Source organism: Podarcis vaucheri, assembly GCF_965113315.1.
Source record: "Podarcis vaucheri genome assembly, chromosome: 9".
Taxonomy (NCBI): Eukaryota; Metazoa; Chordata; class Lepidosauria; order Squamata; family Lacertidae; genus Podarcis; species Podarcis vaucheri.
Window position 1 is genome coordinate 59,371,569 of NC_138767.1, and position 18,614 is coordinate 59,390,182.

General features: G+C 44.3%; 1 protein-coding gene across 2 annotated transcripts; it reads left to right on the top strand.

Moving 5' to 3' along the window:
• The first annotated feature begins 697 nt into the window (after positions 1-697).
• TMEM33 (transmembrane protein 33) lies at positions 698-17,644 on the top strand. 2 transcript variants are annotated; one of them, XM_082238298.1, is made up of 7 exons: positions 698-998; positions 5,273-5,367; positions 6,367-6,554; positions 8,485-8,552; positions 9,946-10,079; positions 11,448-11,531; positions 12,712-17,644. In XM_082238298.1, the coding sequence occupies exons 1-7, from the start codon at positions 942-944 to the stop codon at positions 12,839-12,841; spliced, it is 756 nt and encodes a 251-aa protein (XP_082094424.1). In that variant the 5' UTR covers positions 698-941; the 3' UTR covers positions 12,842-17,644. The 2 variants fall into 2 exon arrangements, with proteins under 2 accessions (XP_082094424.1, XP_082094425.1); XM_082238299.1 differs by lacking the exon at positions 698-998 and adding an exon at positions 4,787-4,845.
• The last annotated feature ends 970 nt before the right edge of the window (positions 17,645-18,614 follow it).

Below are 18,614 nucleotides of genomic sequence, written 5' to 3' on the forward strand. Positions count from 1 at the left end.
GCAGCACAGCCATCTTCTCAGAAAAACTCTTCACAAGCTCAAGAGGTCAAGACACGAAAGCTTTAGCAACTAATCTACACTTAATGACCCACCCAGTGGTATTCAGAATATCACTCATGAAATCACCCAAGATATCCCTCAAGTAATTAAGGAACAAAAGAAGAAAAGGCACACTAATCTAGGAACTTCCTCTCTGCCCAGAACGTTGGAGGCTATACACCACACCCCTCAACAGTATTTATAGGAACTCAAACACCAGATTCTGCTCTGTTCCAGTAACAAGAAGCCGAAAGCACCAGCCTGAAGATGACGAGTGAGACCTCGGCGAAACGTCGCACAGACACCCCGACTCTTACACGGGAAGACACCCGAAGACACCAAAACCTGCATTCCTGTACCCGTGAAAATCTACGAAAGCATATATATATATATATATATATATATATATATATATATATAAAATTTTTATTAAATTATAAATATATAAAATATATATAAAATAAAAATGAGAGGGGAAAGAAATGCATGAAAAGCACCCTGCCCGGTTCCAAAAGTAAATACCAAAGCGACCTTGTCCCGAAGTCAGGCGGCTGCGCCTCGAAGACTACATTACCCAGCATGCTCCACCGGATGACCACCACCCGTACCCGAGCGACCCGGAAGCCGCCCCTCTGCGCCTGCGCGACGCGGGCTGCTCAGCGGCGGGGCTGCCTTGAGGAGTGTCCCTCGTTCGCTGGCCTCCTTCCACGCACCTGCTGCCGCCGCCGCCGCCGCTGCCAACCGCCGCCTCTTCCTTCCCCGCTTCCGGCCTGCCAGATACTGCCCTCGCGCGCGGCACGAGCAGGACCCGCTCTCCGCTTAACGCTCTCGTCGCCGATCCTCTCCTTTCCTTCTTCCTCCTCCTCCTCGCGCCCCGAGCGGAGCCGGTGGGCGGCGCGGCCATGGCGGACACGGCGCAGAACGGGCCCATGCAGGGAGGCGCGGGCGGCGGAGCCGTGGTGAGTTGAGTCCGGCGGGGGCGGCCTAGCGCGGCCTTCACGACCCTGCTTCGACCCACGGTGGTGCCGACGCTTCGCCTGAGAGGATTATATTATATTTTATTCGAAACCGGCCTCACGCCTCTTGGTAGCTCAGTCGGTAGAGCCGGGGACTGTTAACCTCAGGGTCGTGGGTTCGAGTTCCACACGGAGGGCAAAAAGGCAGAGCTGTCAACTTGTCCCTTTTCTCGCGAGGAATCCTATTCGGAATAAGGGGATTTCCCTTAAAACAAGGGAAACGTTGACAGCTATGAAAAGGATTCCTGCATGTCGCAGGGGGTTGGGTTAGATGGCCGTGCGGAGGGGTCCCTTCCAACTCTGTGAACTGCCCTGAGACCCCCTGGTATAGGGCGGGATATAAATTCAATTAATAATAACAATTCTGCCCTTCTGTGAGCCTCTAAATGCGCTCCTATGGAGAGCCGTAAGTGGTTTTCTTCATAGGGAGAGCTCTAATTTCAGGTCGTTTCAAATCTGGGGGTTGTCTCCAGTATTGTACCCCCTTCTTGTAGCAGGGCAAATCTGCTCAAATTCTGAGATTGGGGGTGTCGTAGCTCACCCCCTAAGCCCAGTTTTCAGGGCTACGAATGAGGCAGTAATTGATTAAGTTATACACCGCCTTTATTTTCCAAGTGGCTTAAGGGGGCGTACATGGTTGTCCTCCATATTTTCATCCTTCACAACAGCCCTGTGAGGCATGTTAGGCTGAGAGATGGTGGCTGGCCCAAGGTCACCCAGTGAGCTTCACGGCTGAGCAGCGATTCAAACTGTGGCCTCCCAGGCCATAATCCCAATGCTTTAACTGTTCATGGATCAATGGGCACATGTGGGAGCAGATCGACACAACCACACGCCTCCCCCCTCACCTCCATTGGGTTTTTTTTTCCTGAATCGCTGATAGTTGTGTAGAGGAGGAAATTTGGATGTCTGCAGTGGCAGTTTTGTCACCGTGACAGTGTCCTCTGTTTCACATCTCCATTAGAAGTTGCCCTCTCTTGCCTCTTAATTGCCCTTGAGAAGTTTCAGTTCCTCTTAACTTTTTTAATCTATAGCTTCCAGGCTTGGCCTTTTCCTCTCCACTGCTGCCTTTGGCAAAGGTTTGTGGAACAGGCTGAAGGAGCCGACTAGGTGTCAAGCATCCTAAGTTGTTCTGGCTGTTTTCTGAAACATGGGCTATACAACATATGTTTAGGTTACTGCATTAGTACGTAGGTATTTAGGAAGTTGCTTGATGCTAAGACCATTGGTTTCTTTAGTTCTGTATTGCCTATACAGTGGTCCCTCAGGTTACATACACTTCAGGTTACATACGCTTCAGGTTACAGACTCCGCTAACCCAGAAATAGTACCTCGGGTTAAGAACTTTGCTTCAGGTTGAGAACAGAAATTGTGGTGCGGCGGCAGCAGGAGGCCCCATTAGCTAAAGTGGTGCTTCAGGTTAAGAACAGTTTCAGGTTAAGAATGGACCTCCGGAATGAATTAAGTACTTAACCCGAGGTAGCACTGTACCACGGATGGGGAGCCCCTGGCTTGTGAGCCAAAGTTGGCTTGCCAGGCCATTTCCCCCAAACCACAGACACCTGTCTCATGCCTAACACCATACGTGATGTTGGGTATATGGGAACAGGTGGCGATGCGGTCAAAGCCACTGAGCATCTTGGGCTTGTTGATCGGAAGGTCAGCAGTTCGAATCCGTGCGACGGGGTGAGCTCCTGTTGCTCTGTCCCAGCTTCTGCTAACCTAGCAGTTCGAAAGCATCCAAGTGCAAGTAGATAAATAGTTACCACTGCCACGGGAAGGTGAATGGCGTTTCCGTGCTCTCTGGTTTCCGTCACGGTGTTCCATTGCACCAGAAGCGGTTTAGTCATGTTGGCCACATGATCTGAAAAGCTGTTTTTGGACAAACGCCGGCTCCCTACGTCTGAAGTGAGATGAGCACCGCAACCCCATGGTTGCCTTTGACTGGACTTAATCGTTCAGGAGTCCTTTACCTGTGGGGCAAGTAGAAATGTGGTTGGACCCTTTTAGAAATCATGAATAAACTTGCTGTGCATCAGTTTAATCCTGCTTGCTTTTGGTGCAGAAAACAGGCTTGAGCATCAGCTGACACACAGGGAGTTAAATCCTGCTGGGTCACCATCTCCCTCCACTCCCGTGGGCAAACTTTGACAACTGGGTGGCCCAGCAAACTGTCAAAAGTGGTCTGCAGTGTATGCGGAAGTAAAAATCTGACTCACTGGGCCAAAATGATTCCCCTCCCTTTCCACACTGACTGGTAAAGAGACTAAACAATTTTACCTACAGCACATGCTATTGTGGGTTGGAGCCCAGTTCACCAGCTGTTTCCTCAATTGTCAGGTGTATATGCACATTGGATCTAAAAGAAAAAAAGTGTAAAGGTTGGATTGAAGTGGCAATAGGATGCCAAAACCATGTAGTAAATTCTTTTATGGGCTGAATGTGAATGCATTTGGAAATTTGCAAACCAATGAACTAAAAGCATATTTTGGAAAAGGGCAGGGAACTGGGAACAGTCAAGTTCTGGGCAATTTGATTCATTTCTTGTCTATGTAAGATGGGTGTGACTGCCTCCCTGGAAACCAGATTTACCTTTCCCCATTTAGTTTATAGGCAGGCAGGGCCACTGGCAAAATGTTCAGGCTAGCTGATATTTCCACATACACATAACAACTTGCAACACCATATTAGTCATGGTGAAATGCACAAGTAGTTTCATGCTACCGGTGGTAGTTCATGCTGGGCCTGCTTAACTTGTGATCCATTAAGCCAGATGCAGACCACCAGCTGTGTATTTGGACCCACAAAATACTTGACAGCCTATTTGTTTTTGCAATCCTGAGCAGGAACCAACAACAAAAGCTTTTTATGAGCTGTTGTTTCTGGCTGCATTTGGCTTGAGAGGTTTGCACAACATGTGGCCCTTCAACAGGTGCTTTGCCTTGATAGAATGTGGTTGTAGTACACTTTGCAGTACAGTGGTAACCCGAAACTGTTCTTAACCCGAAGCACCACTTTAGCTAATGGGGCCTCCCCCTCTGCCGTGCCGCTGGAGCACAATTTCTGTTCTCATCCTGAAGCAAAGTTCTTAACCCGAGGTACTATTTCTGGGTTAGCGGAGTCTGTAACCTGAAGCGTATGTAACCCGAGGTACCACTGTATTGCATTGGTGAAACTATTAGCAGCTACTTCTATCCTCTTGTAGGAAATTTTTGAATTGGACCTTTAGATAGGAATCATACCTGATGCTAGATGGACTTCTGGGGGAAACACGAAACACTGAGTTCTGATAGCTTCCTTATCTTCCATAAACACACAGCCTAAAAGTTTTATCTGCTAGCAGTTTAACAGAAGAAGCTTTCTTTGTTTTTGTTTGATTTTAATGACTGTCCCACAATATGGTGGTGACTTCATTTTCTACATAGAACTACTCCCAGGGCATTTTATATGGTAAATGCCTGCACTACTGAAAATACCCTGAGAGTTCTTATAGGTGACTGCAGCCACTGCTGTTGCCCTGACTGCTCAGAGATGGGAGGGATTGCTAGTTCAGTTAGTCACCACCTGTCCTAGCCATGAGGCAAAGTAGACATCTTCATTATGTGAGCAATGGAGGGCTATACTGGGCTTCCTTGGAACCTAGACTGAGTAGGGATTGGTTTTGGGATGTCCTGTTTCATTCCAGAAGGTGGTGAAGTTCACCAGAACTGCTTCCTGCCACTATCTGCCATGGGTGCTAGCAGAGAGCAGCTGAGTTATCCTCGTGGTTCTCAAAGAGCAGATTTTCGAAGTAAACCCTCTTAATTATTATTATTTTAATTTATTGCCTGACCATCACCCTATGATCCCTGGGTGGGTTACAACAGTTTAAACTGTGACATTAAAAACAGTTTTTAAAATTTACATTTCAAAAATGCAATCATGAAACATAGGTCTTTAGAAGTCTCATTATGTCTTCCAAATTTAAGAGCGGCTGTCTGGAGATTGCCTTTTTTATCTGTTATTTACACTTGCATTTATGAAAAAGCCAAAGTTTTGCGTTCTTCATATTGTCTGTTATCTATGTTGGTTCTGGATCTGGTCAGTTTGGTGGGTATTTGTTCTTTAACAGTTGGTAAAACAGTGGGTTGCTTTGGGAGGGTGGATCGGATAGAAATTTAATAAATAAAAACAATAAATAAATATTTATTCACTAACTACTTTTCCTTTCATTACAGCAATTTCTGATTACTAATAAGTTGGATACAGCAATGTGGCTTTCCCGCATATTCACAGTTTACTGTTCGGCTTTATTTGTCCTGCCTCTTCTAGGGTATGTATAATAATGTTCTTTAAAGCAGTAGTACCCCTGATATCCTTAGAAAGGACACTGCTTTTTTTAGTGACAGAATGAAACAGAAAACATACATTATGCTTAAAAGCTCTGTATCACATTTTATATGCATATACAGTTGTTCTAATCCAGCTAAAGTTAAGCTTTTGTTACTTCCCATCCATTTTAATATGAGATATCAATCTATATTCTTAGCTGTCCATTGGAAATCAGTGTAGTGTATAGATGCGAAATATCAGTCAGTGATATGGGGCAGAAGATTTTCCAGTGCTTTATTTTTATGTGGGAGTTTTAACTTTCATTAAGTTCATTAGTGACAACAAAAGGATGCCCATTTCAACTACAGTATTGGGCAAGCTTAGCAATTTCAAAGTTTTTAGCTTTGCTTACTGAATGCTAAATTAGATCACTCTCTAGGCCATCAGAAAATGTTTAAATGGTGACTGAAAAATTTCCAATGCAAATTAGCCTAAATTTGTATAGGAAAAAATCCAGGAAACCTATATCACTGACTTTGGTTGGACTTTGACCAATATTTTGCAAATATCAGTGCTTGATATTTGGTTCTGTTTAAGAACCAACTTTACACCTGTTCAGTAATCTGTACATTATACACCTTCAGCTCAAGTGAGTGTCATTTATGGTTTAGGTTTTGATATTGTCGTTTAACTAGATTCCAGTTATTACGTTATTGTTTCTCTGCCATTTTTCTCTCCAAAGAAACGTCAAACAGATAACTGCGTTGAAAATACTTTTAAATGACATTCTTCCCCTCCCCCCACTCTCCCAAACTTGGCACACCTGTAGAGTTCAGTGCCAAGCGCCAGGAATGCTTCTCAGACTGAGTAACAGTTACATCTTGGCAGAGCTTAGCAGGGCGGGCTTCAGAGACTGAAATGATGATGCAATTCTCTTGGGAGGAAGACTTGAAGCCGCAACTCGGTTTGTATGGTAACCTCTCCTTTGATAATTCTCAAGGTTGCATGAAGCAGCTAGCTTTTATCAACGTGCCTTGCTGGCCAATGCTCTCACCAGCGCCCTTCGACTTCACCAAAGGCTACCACATTTTCAGCTAAGCAGGGCGTTCCTGGCTCAAGCCTTGTTGGAGGACAGCTGCCACTACCTTTTGTATTCCCTCATCTTTGTCAATTCCTACCCTGTTACAAGTATCCTTTTACAAGTCTTGTAATACTTCCAGTTCTGTAATAGTTTGATTGTGCTTTTGGTGTCATAGAGTGCTAGACTTAAATCAGGGATTACTCCAGCTCATACCTTAGCTCAGCCACAAAGCCTACAGGGTGATGACGGGCCAGATTCACATTCTTGCGTTATCTGCGTTTTTTACTTTCGGGATGTCCCATGGTCATAATATTAAGTAGTTGTGTTGTTTGCTATAAATCAAGCACCGCTAGGAGTTCTTTCTTTTAATAATAATAATAATTTATTATTTATACCCCTCCCATCTGGCTGGGTTTCCCCAGCCACTCTGGGCGGCTTCCAACAAAACACTAAAATACCTATTAAACATTAAAAGCTTCCCTAAACAGGGCTGCACTCAGATGTGTTCTAAAAGTCTGGTGGTAGTTCTTCTCTTTGACATCTGGTGGGAGGGCATTCCACAGGGTGGGTGCCACTACCGAGAAGGCCCTCTGCCTGGTTCCCTGTAACTCCACTTCTTGCAGTAAGGGAACCGCCAGAAGGCCCTCAGTGCTGGACCTCAGTGTCCGGGCAGAACGATGGAGATGCTCCTTCAGGTATACTTGGCCAAGGCCATTTAGGGCTTTAAAGGAAAGCACCAACCCTTTGAATTGTGCTTGGAAATGTACTGGGAGCCAGTGTAGGTCTTTCAAGACAGGTGTTATGTGGTCTCGGCGGCTGCCCCCAGTCACCAGTCTAGCTGCTGCATTCTGGATTAGTTGTAGTTTCCAGGTCACCTTCAAAGGTAGCCCCATATTGTTTTCCAGTGTACTTCTTATAAATAAAAATGTTGGTGTGGGGGGAGCAAAATTTTATTCTGAAAGTGTGGCCCACAGAAAAAGGTTAGAGAACCACTGGACTGGAGTCGGGGGCGGAGGGAGGGGGGTACAGTGGGTGTGGGCCACCCCGGGTGTCACCACTGAGGAGGGTGACAAAATGACAGGTGGCACTCGCCACGGGGCCTGCAGCACGCCCAAGCCATGTGTCTGTCCTGGGAGAGACACAGTGGTTTGGGTGCACACAGCCTTCTCGCTGCCCAAACAGTCTGCCCGATACCTCCCCCCCGCAGCTGTAGGGCGGCTGAGTGGGAGGAGGCAGGCAGACTCCGGAGGCCCCACGGTGCGCCCTGCCCTCACCCCACCCCAATGGGTGGCTTGCCTCTATCCTGGGCGCGCCACCCCAGGCGCCCGAGCAGCCTCCTCCGCCGCTGACTAGAGTAATCAACTACAAGGAGGTAAAGCTCAGGGGAGAGGGGTGCTGAACTCTTTCTCTCCCTCCCCCCCTGCCTTATGTGTGCTTTTTGTTGTTAGTGAAATTACCACCTCACTTCCTGCTTTATATATGTATAGGGCAGTCACACAAATTAAGGCCTCATCACCTCTAGTCTCACCCTAGACAGAAGCACCACCCTTATTAACTCTTATTTATTCCCTATCGACGTAATGTATCTGAATCAAAATAAACAAGTGAGCTCATATTTCTTAGCCCCATCAATTTATTTAATAAGGTTGCAATCCTATACCTGCTTCTGAGAAGACCTGTATAGGATTTCACTCTAAAACATTGATCTACTGATTTCAACCCTGGCCCTACATAAGTTAAGTACACACAAACTGCTGGATGCCTGTACTTCTACAAGTGCATACTGCTAACCATCATTTTCAAATTCCATTCCATGATTAGGACTGTGTTCTGTGTTACTAAGTGTTTAATAAAGCTGCCTAACTTTAATCACCTGAATCTTAAGGTCCAAACGTTTTCTCATACAAAAGAATCTGAATTTAAAGCAAGAGATCGCAGGCTTGCATGCTGACACAAGTGGACGATGTGCTTGAATATTCAGACTATAGTGTGAAATAACATGTGTGAGGTTGTAATTCTCCTTAACTTTCACTTCAGTGAGTATTTTCCCAGTTCTGTTGTTTTCTTTGCTTCACGCTGCCACCTACACAAAGAAGGTTCTTGATGTAAGTATGTTGTTAGTGATCTTGTGCCCTTTACTTGCCACATTGCTCTTTGTAAGGAGAGCAGGATTCAGATGAGACATGGATTTTTAAAGGGGTAAACTGAAAACAGGGATCTTTTCTGCCACAGTTTGAAGGGACAGCTGTTGCTCATCCAGTGCTGCTGCTTCTATCAAAGGGTTAGCAAGTAGGAAAGAAAAGGATATGCGTGGAGAGCCAGAATGTTTGATGAGGACTGAGGAGTATTGGGTTCAAATCCCTATGCAGCTGTGATGCTCGCTGGGTGACCTTGATCATTATTCAATCTACCGTATTTTTCGCCCCATAGGACGCACTTTTTCCCCTCCAAAAATGAAGGGGAAATGTGTGTGCGTCCTATGGGGCGAATGCCGGCTTTCGCTGAAGCCTGGAGAGCGAGAGGCATCGGTGTGCACTGACCCCTCTCACTCTCCAGGCTTCAGGAAGCTATCCGCAAGCCTTGCGAGGCCGGTGGGAGTTCCCACGGGCTCACAAGGCTTGCGGGCAGCAGCCTGCAGCCCCCGTGAGTGTCCGCAAGCCTTGCGTGCCCGGCAGGAGGTCCCGCTGAGTGCGCGGGGCTTGGGGCGGCAGCCTGTCGCCCGAAGCACGGGGAGCCCTCCGGAGGGCTCCCCGTGCTTTGGGCGAGTGTCTGCAAACTTTGCGTGCCCGGCAGGAGGTCCCGCCAAGCGCGCAAGGCTTGGGGCGGCAGCCTGTCGCCCGAAGCACAGGGAGCCCTCCGGTGGGCTCCCCGTGCTTTGGGCGAGTGTCTGCAAACTTTGCGTGCCCGGCAGGAGGTCCCGCCAAGCGCGCAAGGCTTGGGGCGGCAGCCTGTCGCCCGAAGCACAGGGAGCCCTCCGGAGGGCTCCCCGTGCTTTGGGCGAGTGTCTGCAAGCCTTGCGTGCCCGGCAGGAGGTCCCGCCAAGCGCACGAGGCTTGGGGCGGCAGCCTGTCGCCGAAGCACGGGGAGCCCTCCGGAGGGTGCCCTGTGCTTCGGGCAGGTGAGCGCAAGGCTTGGGGCGGCAGCCAGGGCGGAGGGGGAAAAATATTTTTTTATTCATTTCCCCCCCAAAAAACGAGGTGCGTCCTATGGGCCGGTGCGCCCTATAGGACGAAAAATACGGTAACTTCCCTCGCAGGGTTGTTTGGGTTAAATGGTGGCAGTGGGGAACTGAAACTGAATATTAGGTTGACCGTTTCCTGCATAATAAACATTGTAGCAAGGTTTGCAAAATTCTTCAGTTTTCCTGCTTATTATATTTAGACTGCCTTCCAAGGTTTATAAAATAATTATAGCATAGCTGAAAGTATTCCCAAGGTTTGACTTTGTATACATAGCACAAAGTTTCCTGACATTGCTTTTTTACTCCCTTTTTTCAAGGCACGAGGTTCAAATAGTCTTCTTTTCCTAAGAAATCTCTTGGACAAGTTAAATGCTAATCAGCAAAACATCCTGAAATTTATAGCTTGCAATGAGATCTTCTTGATGCCGGCTACTGTGTTTATGCTTTTCAGGTATGAGATGAAACATTAACCTTTATTTTTATTTGGATGGTGTTCTATAACTGCTTCGGAATACAGAATCAGACTGTTTCTTGTATATCATTGCAATGTCCCTATAAGGGACCGTCCTTGCAGTCTGAAAACTAAGGTCGGGTTGTGATTTTCTCACCATCTCCTGACCCTGTGGCTGTGCTGCACTGAGAACCCTATTTTTAAGATACACAGGGTTTGCTTGCTGTCTAATGTAAGGATGGTTTCTTGATCCTTAAGGCAAAGATCAGCATAGTCTGTTCTTGTTCTTTTGGAGAAATTTTACTTTCATGTACATGAAGAAAGCTCTGGTTCAGATGCCAAAAAGACAATATTGCATTTTAAGTGTCTTTTATTTTGTAAAGGTAAAGGGACCCCTGACCGTTAGGTCCAGTCGTGGCCGACTCTGCGGTTGCGGTGCTCATCTCGCTTTACTGGCCAAGGGAGCAGGCGTATAGCTTCCGGGTCATGCATGACTAAGCCGCTTCTGGCGAACCAGAGCAGCGCACGGAAATGCGAGAGGGGTGAAGTCCTGTTGTACAAGCGAAACCCATTCCCCTTGCACAGTTATTTATTTAAATACCATCCTTTGTATCTAAGCCACCTTGCAGACCACTGGTGGAAGAATGGCATATACCCGTAATTTATTATTTATTTATTGGATTTATATACCTCCCTATACCCAGAGGTCTCAGGGGCGTTCACAGAACAAAATCCAAATACAAAACCACAAAATATATAAAACAAGAAAATAAAAACAATACCCCCCAAAAAAACACACATTTTAAAAGGGCATAGGATGTCAATCAACCAAAGGCACCTAAAGGTGTATAATGAAAGTGGCAGCGAACTTCCCTGGGGAGAGCATTCCACAGATGGGGAGCCACTGCAAACTTCCAGGTCCCATTGAATTCAGTGGAATTTATTTCGAAGTACAGGTAAATATGCACAGAATTCTGCCATAAGGCACCTCCTTCCAGTGCATGCTTGCCCAAGAGAAAAGTCTACTGAACACAGTGGACTTGCTTCTGAGTAAACATACACTAAAGTTACATAATTTCATGGCAGGAGGAGCAACACTAGTTCCTTTATAAGGTTTTAATGTTTCAGCCATCTTGACGCATTTTATTTAATGATCTGTGGCTGTCGCGGCTGCCATTCATCACTGTGTGTGCAAGTCAGATACTGTGTGAAAACATTTATTTAGTTGTAAGGGTCTTTTGCAGGTCAAAGCAGTTACTATGTGTGAAGACAAACATAAGGTGGTGTCTTACTGCAAATCCTGCACTGTCTCCTTTTAAATAAATCTACCCCTCCACCACCCCACCTTTTTTCTTCTGTTCTTTTCAGTGGGCAGGGAAGCTTGCTGCAGCCATTTATTTACTACAGATTTCTTACACTCCGTTATTCCTCCCGCCGAAATCCATATTGCCGGTAAGAAACCAATTATGATTTAAAGTTGTTGTTGTCTGTAAATACAGTGCTTAAACAGTTGGCTCCTTTGTGTTGCCTTATCATGGACTAAGAAGAGGAGTTAAAGGAAGTAATTAAAAACATGAAGATGGAAAAGTCACCTGGCTCTGATGGATTCTCAGCCTCCTTCTACAAAACATTTAAGGAACAAACACTTCCACAAATGGCCAGGCTATACAATGATATTTTAGCCGGTAACCTACTTCCTGCAACGTGGAAGCATTCAAGAATCATAGTTATTCTCAAACCTCACAAGGACTCCACCAATATCATACCAAGCAATCTCTTTATTAAATCTAGATTATAAAATCTTTACGGCCAATCTGGTCAATAGATTAGAAACATTTATTGGCAGCTGTATACAGACAGACCAATCTGGGTTTGTTCCAGGGTGAAGAGTTACTGATCCAATAAGGAAATTATTGAACATTTTTATTTCATTACAAAAAATCATAACCTTTAACAAGTCTCTCGCTTGATATTTTAAAACTATTTGATTGTCTAGAACCAAATTATCTAATGGAAATAGTTAAGAAATGTGATTTTGGCCAAAAAAAATTGTAAAAGCTTTCGAAGGCAGATATAGATATAGAGATATAGATATAGATATAGATTAGAATAAATAATTCAGATTGCTCCCCACCCCAAATGGTTAGTCATAGAACAAAACAGGGACATCCTCTGTTGCCCATTAGTTGTCTTAATTTTAGAAACATTGGTAATCAAATTACACAATGCCCTCTCTGGTACGGGAATGGTTTCGTCCCGTAATGTTGTGTGTTTAAATGTTTTTGTACTTCTGCAAACCTCAGAATCTCTCTGGCTATGGTAATATGGCTCTAGTAAGGAAGGCAGCCCTGTTTAGGGAAGTTTTTAATGACTGATGTTTTAATGTATTTTTAATCTCTTCTTGGAAGCCGCCCAGAGTGGCTGGGGAAACCCAGCCAGATGGGCAGGGTATAAGTTATTATTATTATTATTATTATTATTATTATTATTATTATTATTATTATTGTATTATAATTATTATTCTCCTCCTCCTCCTCGTTATTATTGATTTTGATGAAGGTTTAGGTTTGAGTGAAATGTAGGAGCTACTGTTGCAAATATATTTCTGTAAAAAGTGTCTTGTTATTTTCAGAACCCTCTTCACAGAACTTCGGATTGTCGTTGAGCATGTCATCATGAAACCGTCATGCCCGGCGTTTGTACGAAGGCTCTGTGTCAGCAGCATTTCTTTTATAAGCAGACTGGCACCAACAGTTGCATAGTCAACGCTGGAAACATGTGTATGTTTGTCTGATGAACTTTCTAAGCAGCTGGTATTTCTGCTGGTGATTTATAAATTCTGGATCTCAGTCAAGGTTGTATGGAAACATGTTTTCTTCCAAGAGCCTGTTCTGTGAATTGTATCCTATATGTTTAAAAAGTCTTGTTTTTCAAGATGTTTCTGTGCTTTGTGGAAGATGAACGCTTGCCATCTTAGACAGAATACTTTCCAGTGCAAAACAGTGGCGACAACCCTGCCTTGTACAATATGGCTTTTGTGCTGTCATGTATGTCCTCTTTGATACTGAATGAAAATACTTATTCAAAAAATAATAATAATGTCCAGGCAATACTAGCTGGATTGTGTCTAACAAGCTGCAAGCTGTGGCTGCAACATAACTAGTAGCCTCTTAGGGGTACCTATTGAAATCTCTACCCATGCGGTACATTTGAGTCAGTATTCCTTCCATTCAGTAAATGAGACAGGCTTAGTCAATTGAGTAAATCATTGTGGTCAATACAAATCAATTGGCATCTACTTCAAATGTGAACTGTAGAACGAAGCATCAAATTTCATTGTTCTGGTTTATTTAATGCTTTTGAAATGGAAAGCTCTCCACCCTTCCCTACGCACTTTATTTCTTTGTAAAGTAAATATTTCTCTGGATCATCTGACTGCCCTATTTTTTTCCTGTCTTCCAAAAAGCAGGCTTCTTAAAATGCCAGTCTTTGAAACGTCTGAATAATAAAGATGGATGTTACATTAATTTTCAATATACATTGGAAGTGTTGCCCTTGTGAGGTAATTTTTAAAGTTCTTGCAGTTAGGCTAGTTCCAAACACCATTGCATACTCATGGTGCAATGCTAAACATGGCAGTAGCTGTAAATTTCATTATGACATAGGTCTGCCTTTCAAGTTATGAGCATGCATCTTCTCTCTTTATATGCATGGGCACAACTGCAGATGTGTTGGACCATAATGTGGCGTGGGCATGTGTCTCCTGCCCGATCCCTTTCTCATGTACACATGGTCAGGAACACAGCTCTGTTGCGACCTCATAGGACTTCTGTCTCTGTGGGTGCTGCGCCTGCACAGGGAAGCATCCTGCTCAAACTAGAGGAATTATTTTATAAAGCAGAGGTGTGGAAACTCTGGCCCTCCAGATGATGTTGCTCTCCAACTCACATCTTCCTCAGCCAGTATGGCCAGGGGTCAGGGATGATGGGATTGCTAGTCTAAGACCTGGAGGGTCACAAGTTTCCCACCACAGGAATAAAATAATATTGCAGGACTTCTTCCCTGGAGAAGAAGCGCTCTTCCAGTAATTGTAGCCTTATTTCAGTAGAAGTGGGGCTGTTGTCTTACAAAGCAGAGGTAATTGGAAGTCTGGTCATTTGCTATTTCAGCATACCAAGAAGGGGGAAAACTGCACAAACTGGTTCACTTAACAGATTCAGCAACCTAATAGTTTTGATTCCCATGATAAGCCGGTTATTGAGTGTCCTGAGGACTGAAGAGCATTTTAAACTGAGTTGCTTCACACGTACATAACTTGCCGCCTTCTTCTTGAAGCAGAGCTGACCAACTTTATAAAATTTTTGATCTGAGGGTTACATTCCTGTAGTCAAGCCACCTGGAGCTGCACACACTTGTAGATGCACAGGTACATAGCCCATCCCTTTTCAGTTGATCCTTGCAGATCTGCTGAGAAAAGGGCTGTTAGCCCCTCTCTGCTTCTGAAATGGTAACTGGGGAAGGGTTATTTGCATATCCACCAAGAGTCTGGGCAGAGAAATTTAAGCCTTTCTGATCACCCCAGTGCTGTGACTTCTTCTTCTTTTTTCTTCCATTTTTTATGTCACCCCCCAGAAAAAATATGAGTGTGGGTGTGTTTTGGGGAGCCAGAAAAAGTTGGGGTTTGGGGGCGGAGGGCAATCAATTTAGGCATCTGTGTCTAACCAAACACCTTGGTGTTTATTAAAATTCTTCCTGGACTTGAGATTGGGGGTTGGTGTAGGCAGGTTGCTGTTTTTCATTGCTCTCCTGCCCCCCCTCTCCCAGTTCCTAACTATGCAGGAGTATTCAGTTGTGTGATATTTCCCAGCCGAGCTGTTTGGTCCGAATCACGTAATATTACTTGGACCACTCAGAATACAACCTATTCTTGAGAAATACTCGGGAGAGGTTTTGCATAATGATAGCTGATGGTTTAGCGAACACATGTCCTAAACGTGCAACCTGGTCTGGGTGGTTCCTTGAGATAAATCCCCACTAAGTGTTCCAGGCTTACTCTTAAATGTGTTCAGCCCTCCTTGAGCCAGGGATAGTAAAATCTAGGCATCCTAAAAAGGGCCAGGAAGTATGTACGTTACAGCCATAGTCTTCTATGATATCTGATGGGGAACTTGCGCTGGGAAAATATGTAAACTTGTGTGTTTGTGTGTGTGCATCTTCTCCTTAAATGGAAGGCACTGTGCTGTCAGCTTGTTGCTATTTATGAAGATTAAGTTATTTTTTCCCCATTGAGTGCCTGCATTTTAGAATTGAGGAATTTGCCCAGGCACTATACTTACTCATTGATTCTTCTAAGCCACTTCATGATTTAGTGTCTTAACAACTGCATGAACCGAATGATACATTTAAATAATTTGGAACGTTGCCGCTGTTTTTAAAACTATGTTTCCTTGTAACTACCTTATTTCTTTTTGATTAAATGTGAATGTCATTTAGATTGAACTCATTCATTAGCTTGTCGATAGCCCACCCTGTGCATTGCTTGCTAAACTTTCGGGTATGGACAAATGCAGCTTTAAAAATGGCTGGTACGGCTGGTTGATTGCACTCCTTTTAGCTTTTTGGCTCATAAACATCTACTTATAGGGAAGGCGCACACTAGTGTGCAGGAATGCTTCATGCGTTTTTTCATCTAGGCTCTCTTGCTTTGAGGATTTTATAAAAATTTCTACAGCAATAAAGTGACTGTTGTGGTGGTAGCCTGGAATGAAATGTCTGAACCTATTTTAACATTATTTGTAGTTGTATGTTGAATCCTGAGGCTTGGAGTATAATTCCATTAGAGGAAAAGAAACACAACAGAGTCCTCACCCCAATCCAGCTGCAACTGCAGGCAACAAAACACACATAACTGGTCACTCAGGAATGTATATCTGCATTCTTATGAATCTCAATAAACATCCAGTCCTCACCCACAATGCTCAGTGATCACGCTTGCAAAGTCAGTGTTTGTATGCCATATCTATCTATCTATCTATCTATCTATCTATCTATCTATCTATCTATCTATCTATCTATCATCTATCTATCGTTGGATCTCTTGGAAGACTGTTTTTCAGAGATCTCAGGTTTATACCCCTCCCAGAACTATTACTTAATCAAGACAACTGGTTCCTGAATATGATTTTGAATGTCGGGATTTACAGCTAACTCAATTCCATTAGCCTTCTATATTTTATAGCCTTCTATATAAAATTGGGGTGCAAAGATTTGTTTGGGTTCCAGCCAAGGGTCTTGCAGGTCTATTACAAACAGCTTCTAAAAGTCCCCTCCAGTTTCAAAGCGGTGTACTGAGCAACAGGGGGGCAGCAGTTGAGGGGCAGAGCTAATCTTCTACAGCCCCTCCCCATGGCTCCTAGAAGTTGTTTTGTGGTAATTGAATCTTAGCCAAAGGCCTTGGGAGAATGAAAAACCTTCCTTCTTACCCTGTGCCCAGAGCTGTGTATACTCTCTGCTAAAACTAGAAATTTGCATCCCAAAAGACGTATGTGAGGTCCTCTGAAACATATGCAAATGGAGTATATTTGCATAATTTCTCAAGTAACTCGAACATGTTGGCTGTTTTTCATAACTCTGGTATTCGTTATGGGGGGACTGACCTGCCAGCACTGCAAAATGGGTGACTCTGTTTATACTACGGACCAGATCCAAGAGAACATGTGCAGAGCATCATCTAGGCCTGTGCATGTGGGGCCTTAGCTGGTGCAGGAAACAGATGGGTGCTAAAAAAGTCCTTTGTCAGCTATTGGGCAGGGAAAGGGGCTGCACTGGTATTGAATCCAGTTCAAGCATCGGTTTTAGAAGGATTTTAGCTTCCTGCCCAGCGCCATATGTCAGATTGGGCCCACCTAAGAATAGATGTGCACAGCCCTTAGCTGAATCAAGTTATACTGGTCTGTTCACATAGTACATTCCGTATAGTTCCATGCAGAAGACCTGCTCCTTCCTTGGTAACGGCGCCATTTTTAGGTGGCAGATTGCTGCTGTACCCTGGCTGGCAGGGGCTGAGCATACATTTCAAAAAACCAATTGAAAAATTCATCACTTTCCCTGTCTTCGAGGACTGAGGCACAAAATGCTAATGCCGGCCTCAGAGGGGAAATAGTTCTCCTGCATATTTGAGAAAATGTGAAACCCTTTCAAGGAAATCTAATAAACATAATCATCGCAGCCTGCTGACACAAAGGAAAAAGGACCTCATTCGCTCTTTCTTTTTTATGCTGCAATTTAGTGGCCCCTGCTGATTTACAAATTGGATCACAACCGTAAATTATCCATGCCAGTACCTGTGAAAGTAAGCGCCGAGATCCATATTTATTTGGAGTTCTGCTTAAATCAGCAAAAATGATAAATTCGATGGTCTGAAATTGGAAATACCAAGGGCTTTCTGCAATGATTGTGCAAAATGTCTCCGCTCGTAATTTATTGTGACCCTCTTTCATTCACGACGCTCTGTATGCCTAATATTTATTTCAGCGCAAATTAAATTGCACCCTCCTATGTTGTCACATCTCTGGTTTTATTGATGTTGTCAAAATCAAATTGTGTTCCCCCATACGCTCCTCACCCCCAAATTGTAAGCAGTCATAGTCACACCAGTTTAGATTGCAAAGGAGCATCTGTTATTAGAGCTTGGTTTCCCTTTGCTGCTTGGATGATGCAAGACGCGGGAATCATTGTGATGGTTTTTTGGAACAGCCTTGTAGAAGTGGGAAGTAAAAGGACAGTGAATCAGGATAAGGGCATAATACTAGCTTCACAGCTGATGTAAGTGTACTGATATACACTGATACACATATCCTGCCTTCTTACTTACTAAATTCTGGACACAATTCAATGAGCTTTGGCACATTCTCCTCCAAACAAGCCTTCTCTGCATTTCCCATTATCTCTACAGAGGTGGTGAAAATGAGGGGATGTGGTCAGGTACAAAGTACTGGCCTAAGGTTTAGTGGCAGCAGGAGAATGCTGCTAAGCACTCTAAATATTAACAAACATTCTTGGATGGCGCTGCTAGAATGCTTTCAAGCAGCTGGGAGTTGAGTTGTGCTTAATTGCCAAAGTTGTGCTTAATTGCTGAAAAGGTGTCATGGCTTAGGCCTGCACCTTAAATACAATACAAGTGGAAGTGGTGGTGGGGAAAGGAACTCTGTGTTTGCTCAGAGTTTTGTTTACGCCTGGGTAAATATTATTCTACAGTGGTGCCTCGCAAGACGAAATTAATCCGTTCCGCGAGTCTCTTCGTCTTGCGGTTTTTTTGTCTTGCGAAGCATGGCTATTAGCGGCTTAGCGGCTATTAACGGCTTAGCGGCTTTAAGAAAAAGGAAACAAACTCGCAAGAACTCGCAAGACGTTTCGTCTTGTGAAGCAAGCCCGTAGGGAAATTCGTCTTGCAGAATGACTCAAAAACCGGAAAACTTTTTCGTCTTGCGAGGCATTCGTCTTGAGAGGTACCACTGTATATATTTGAAGAAGGGA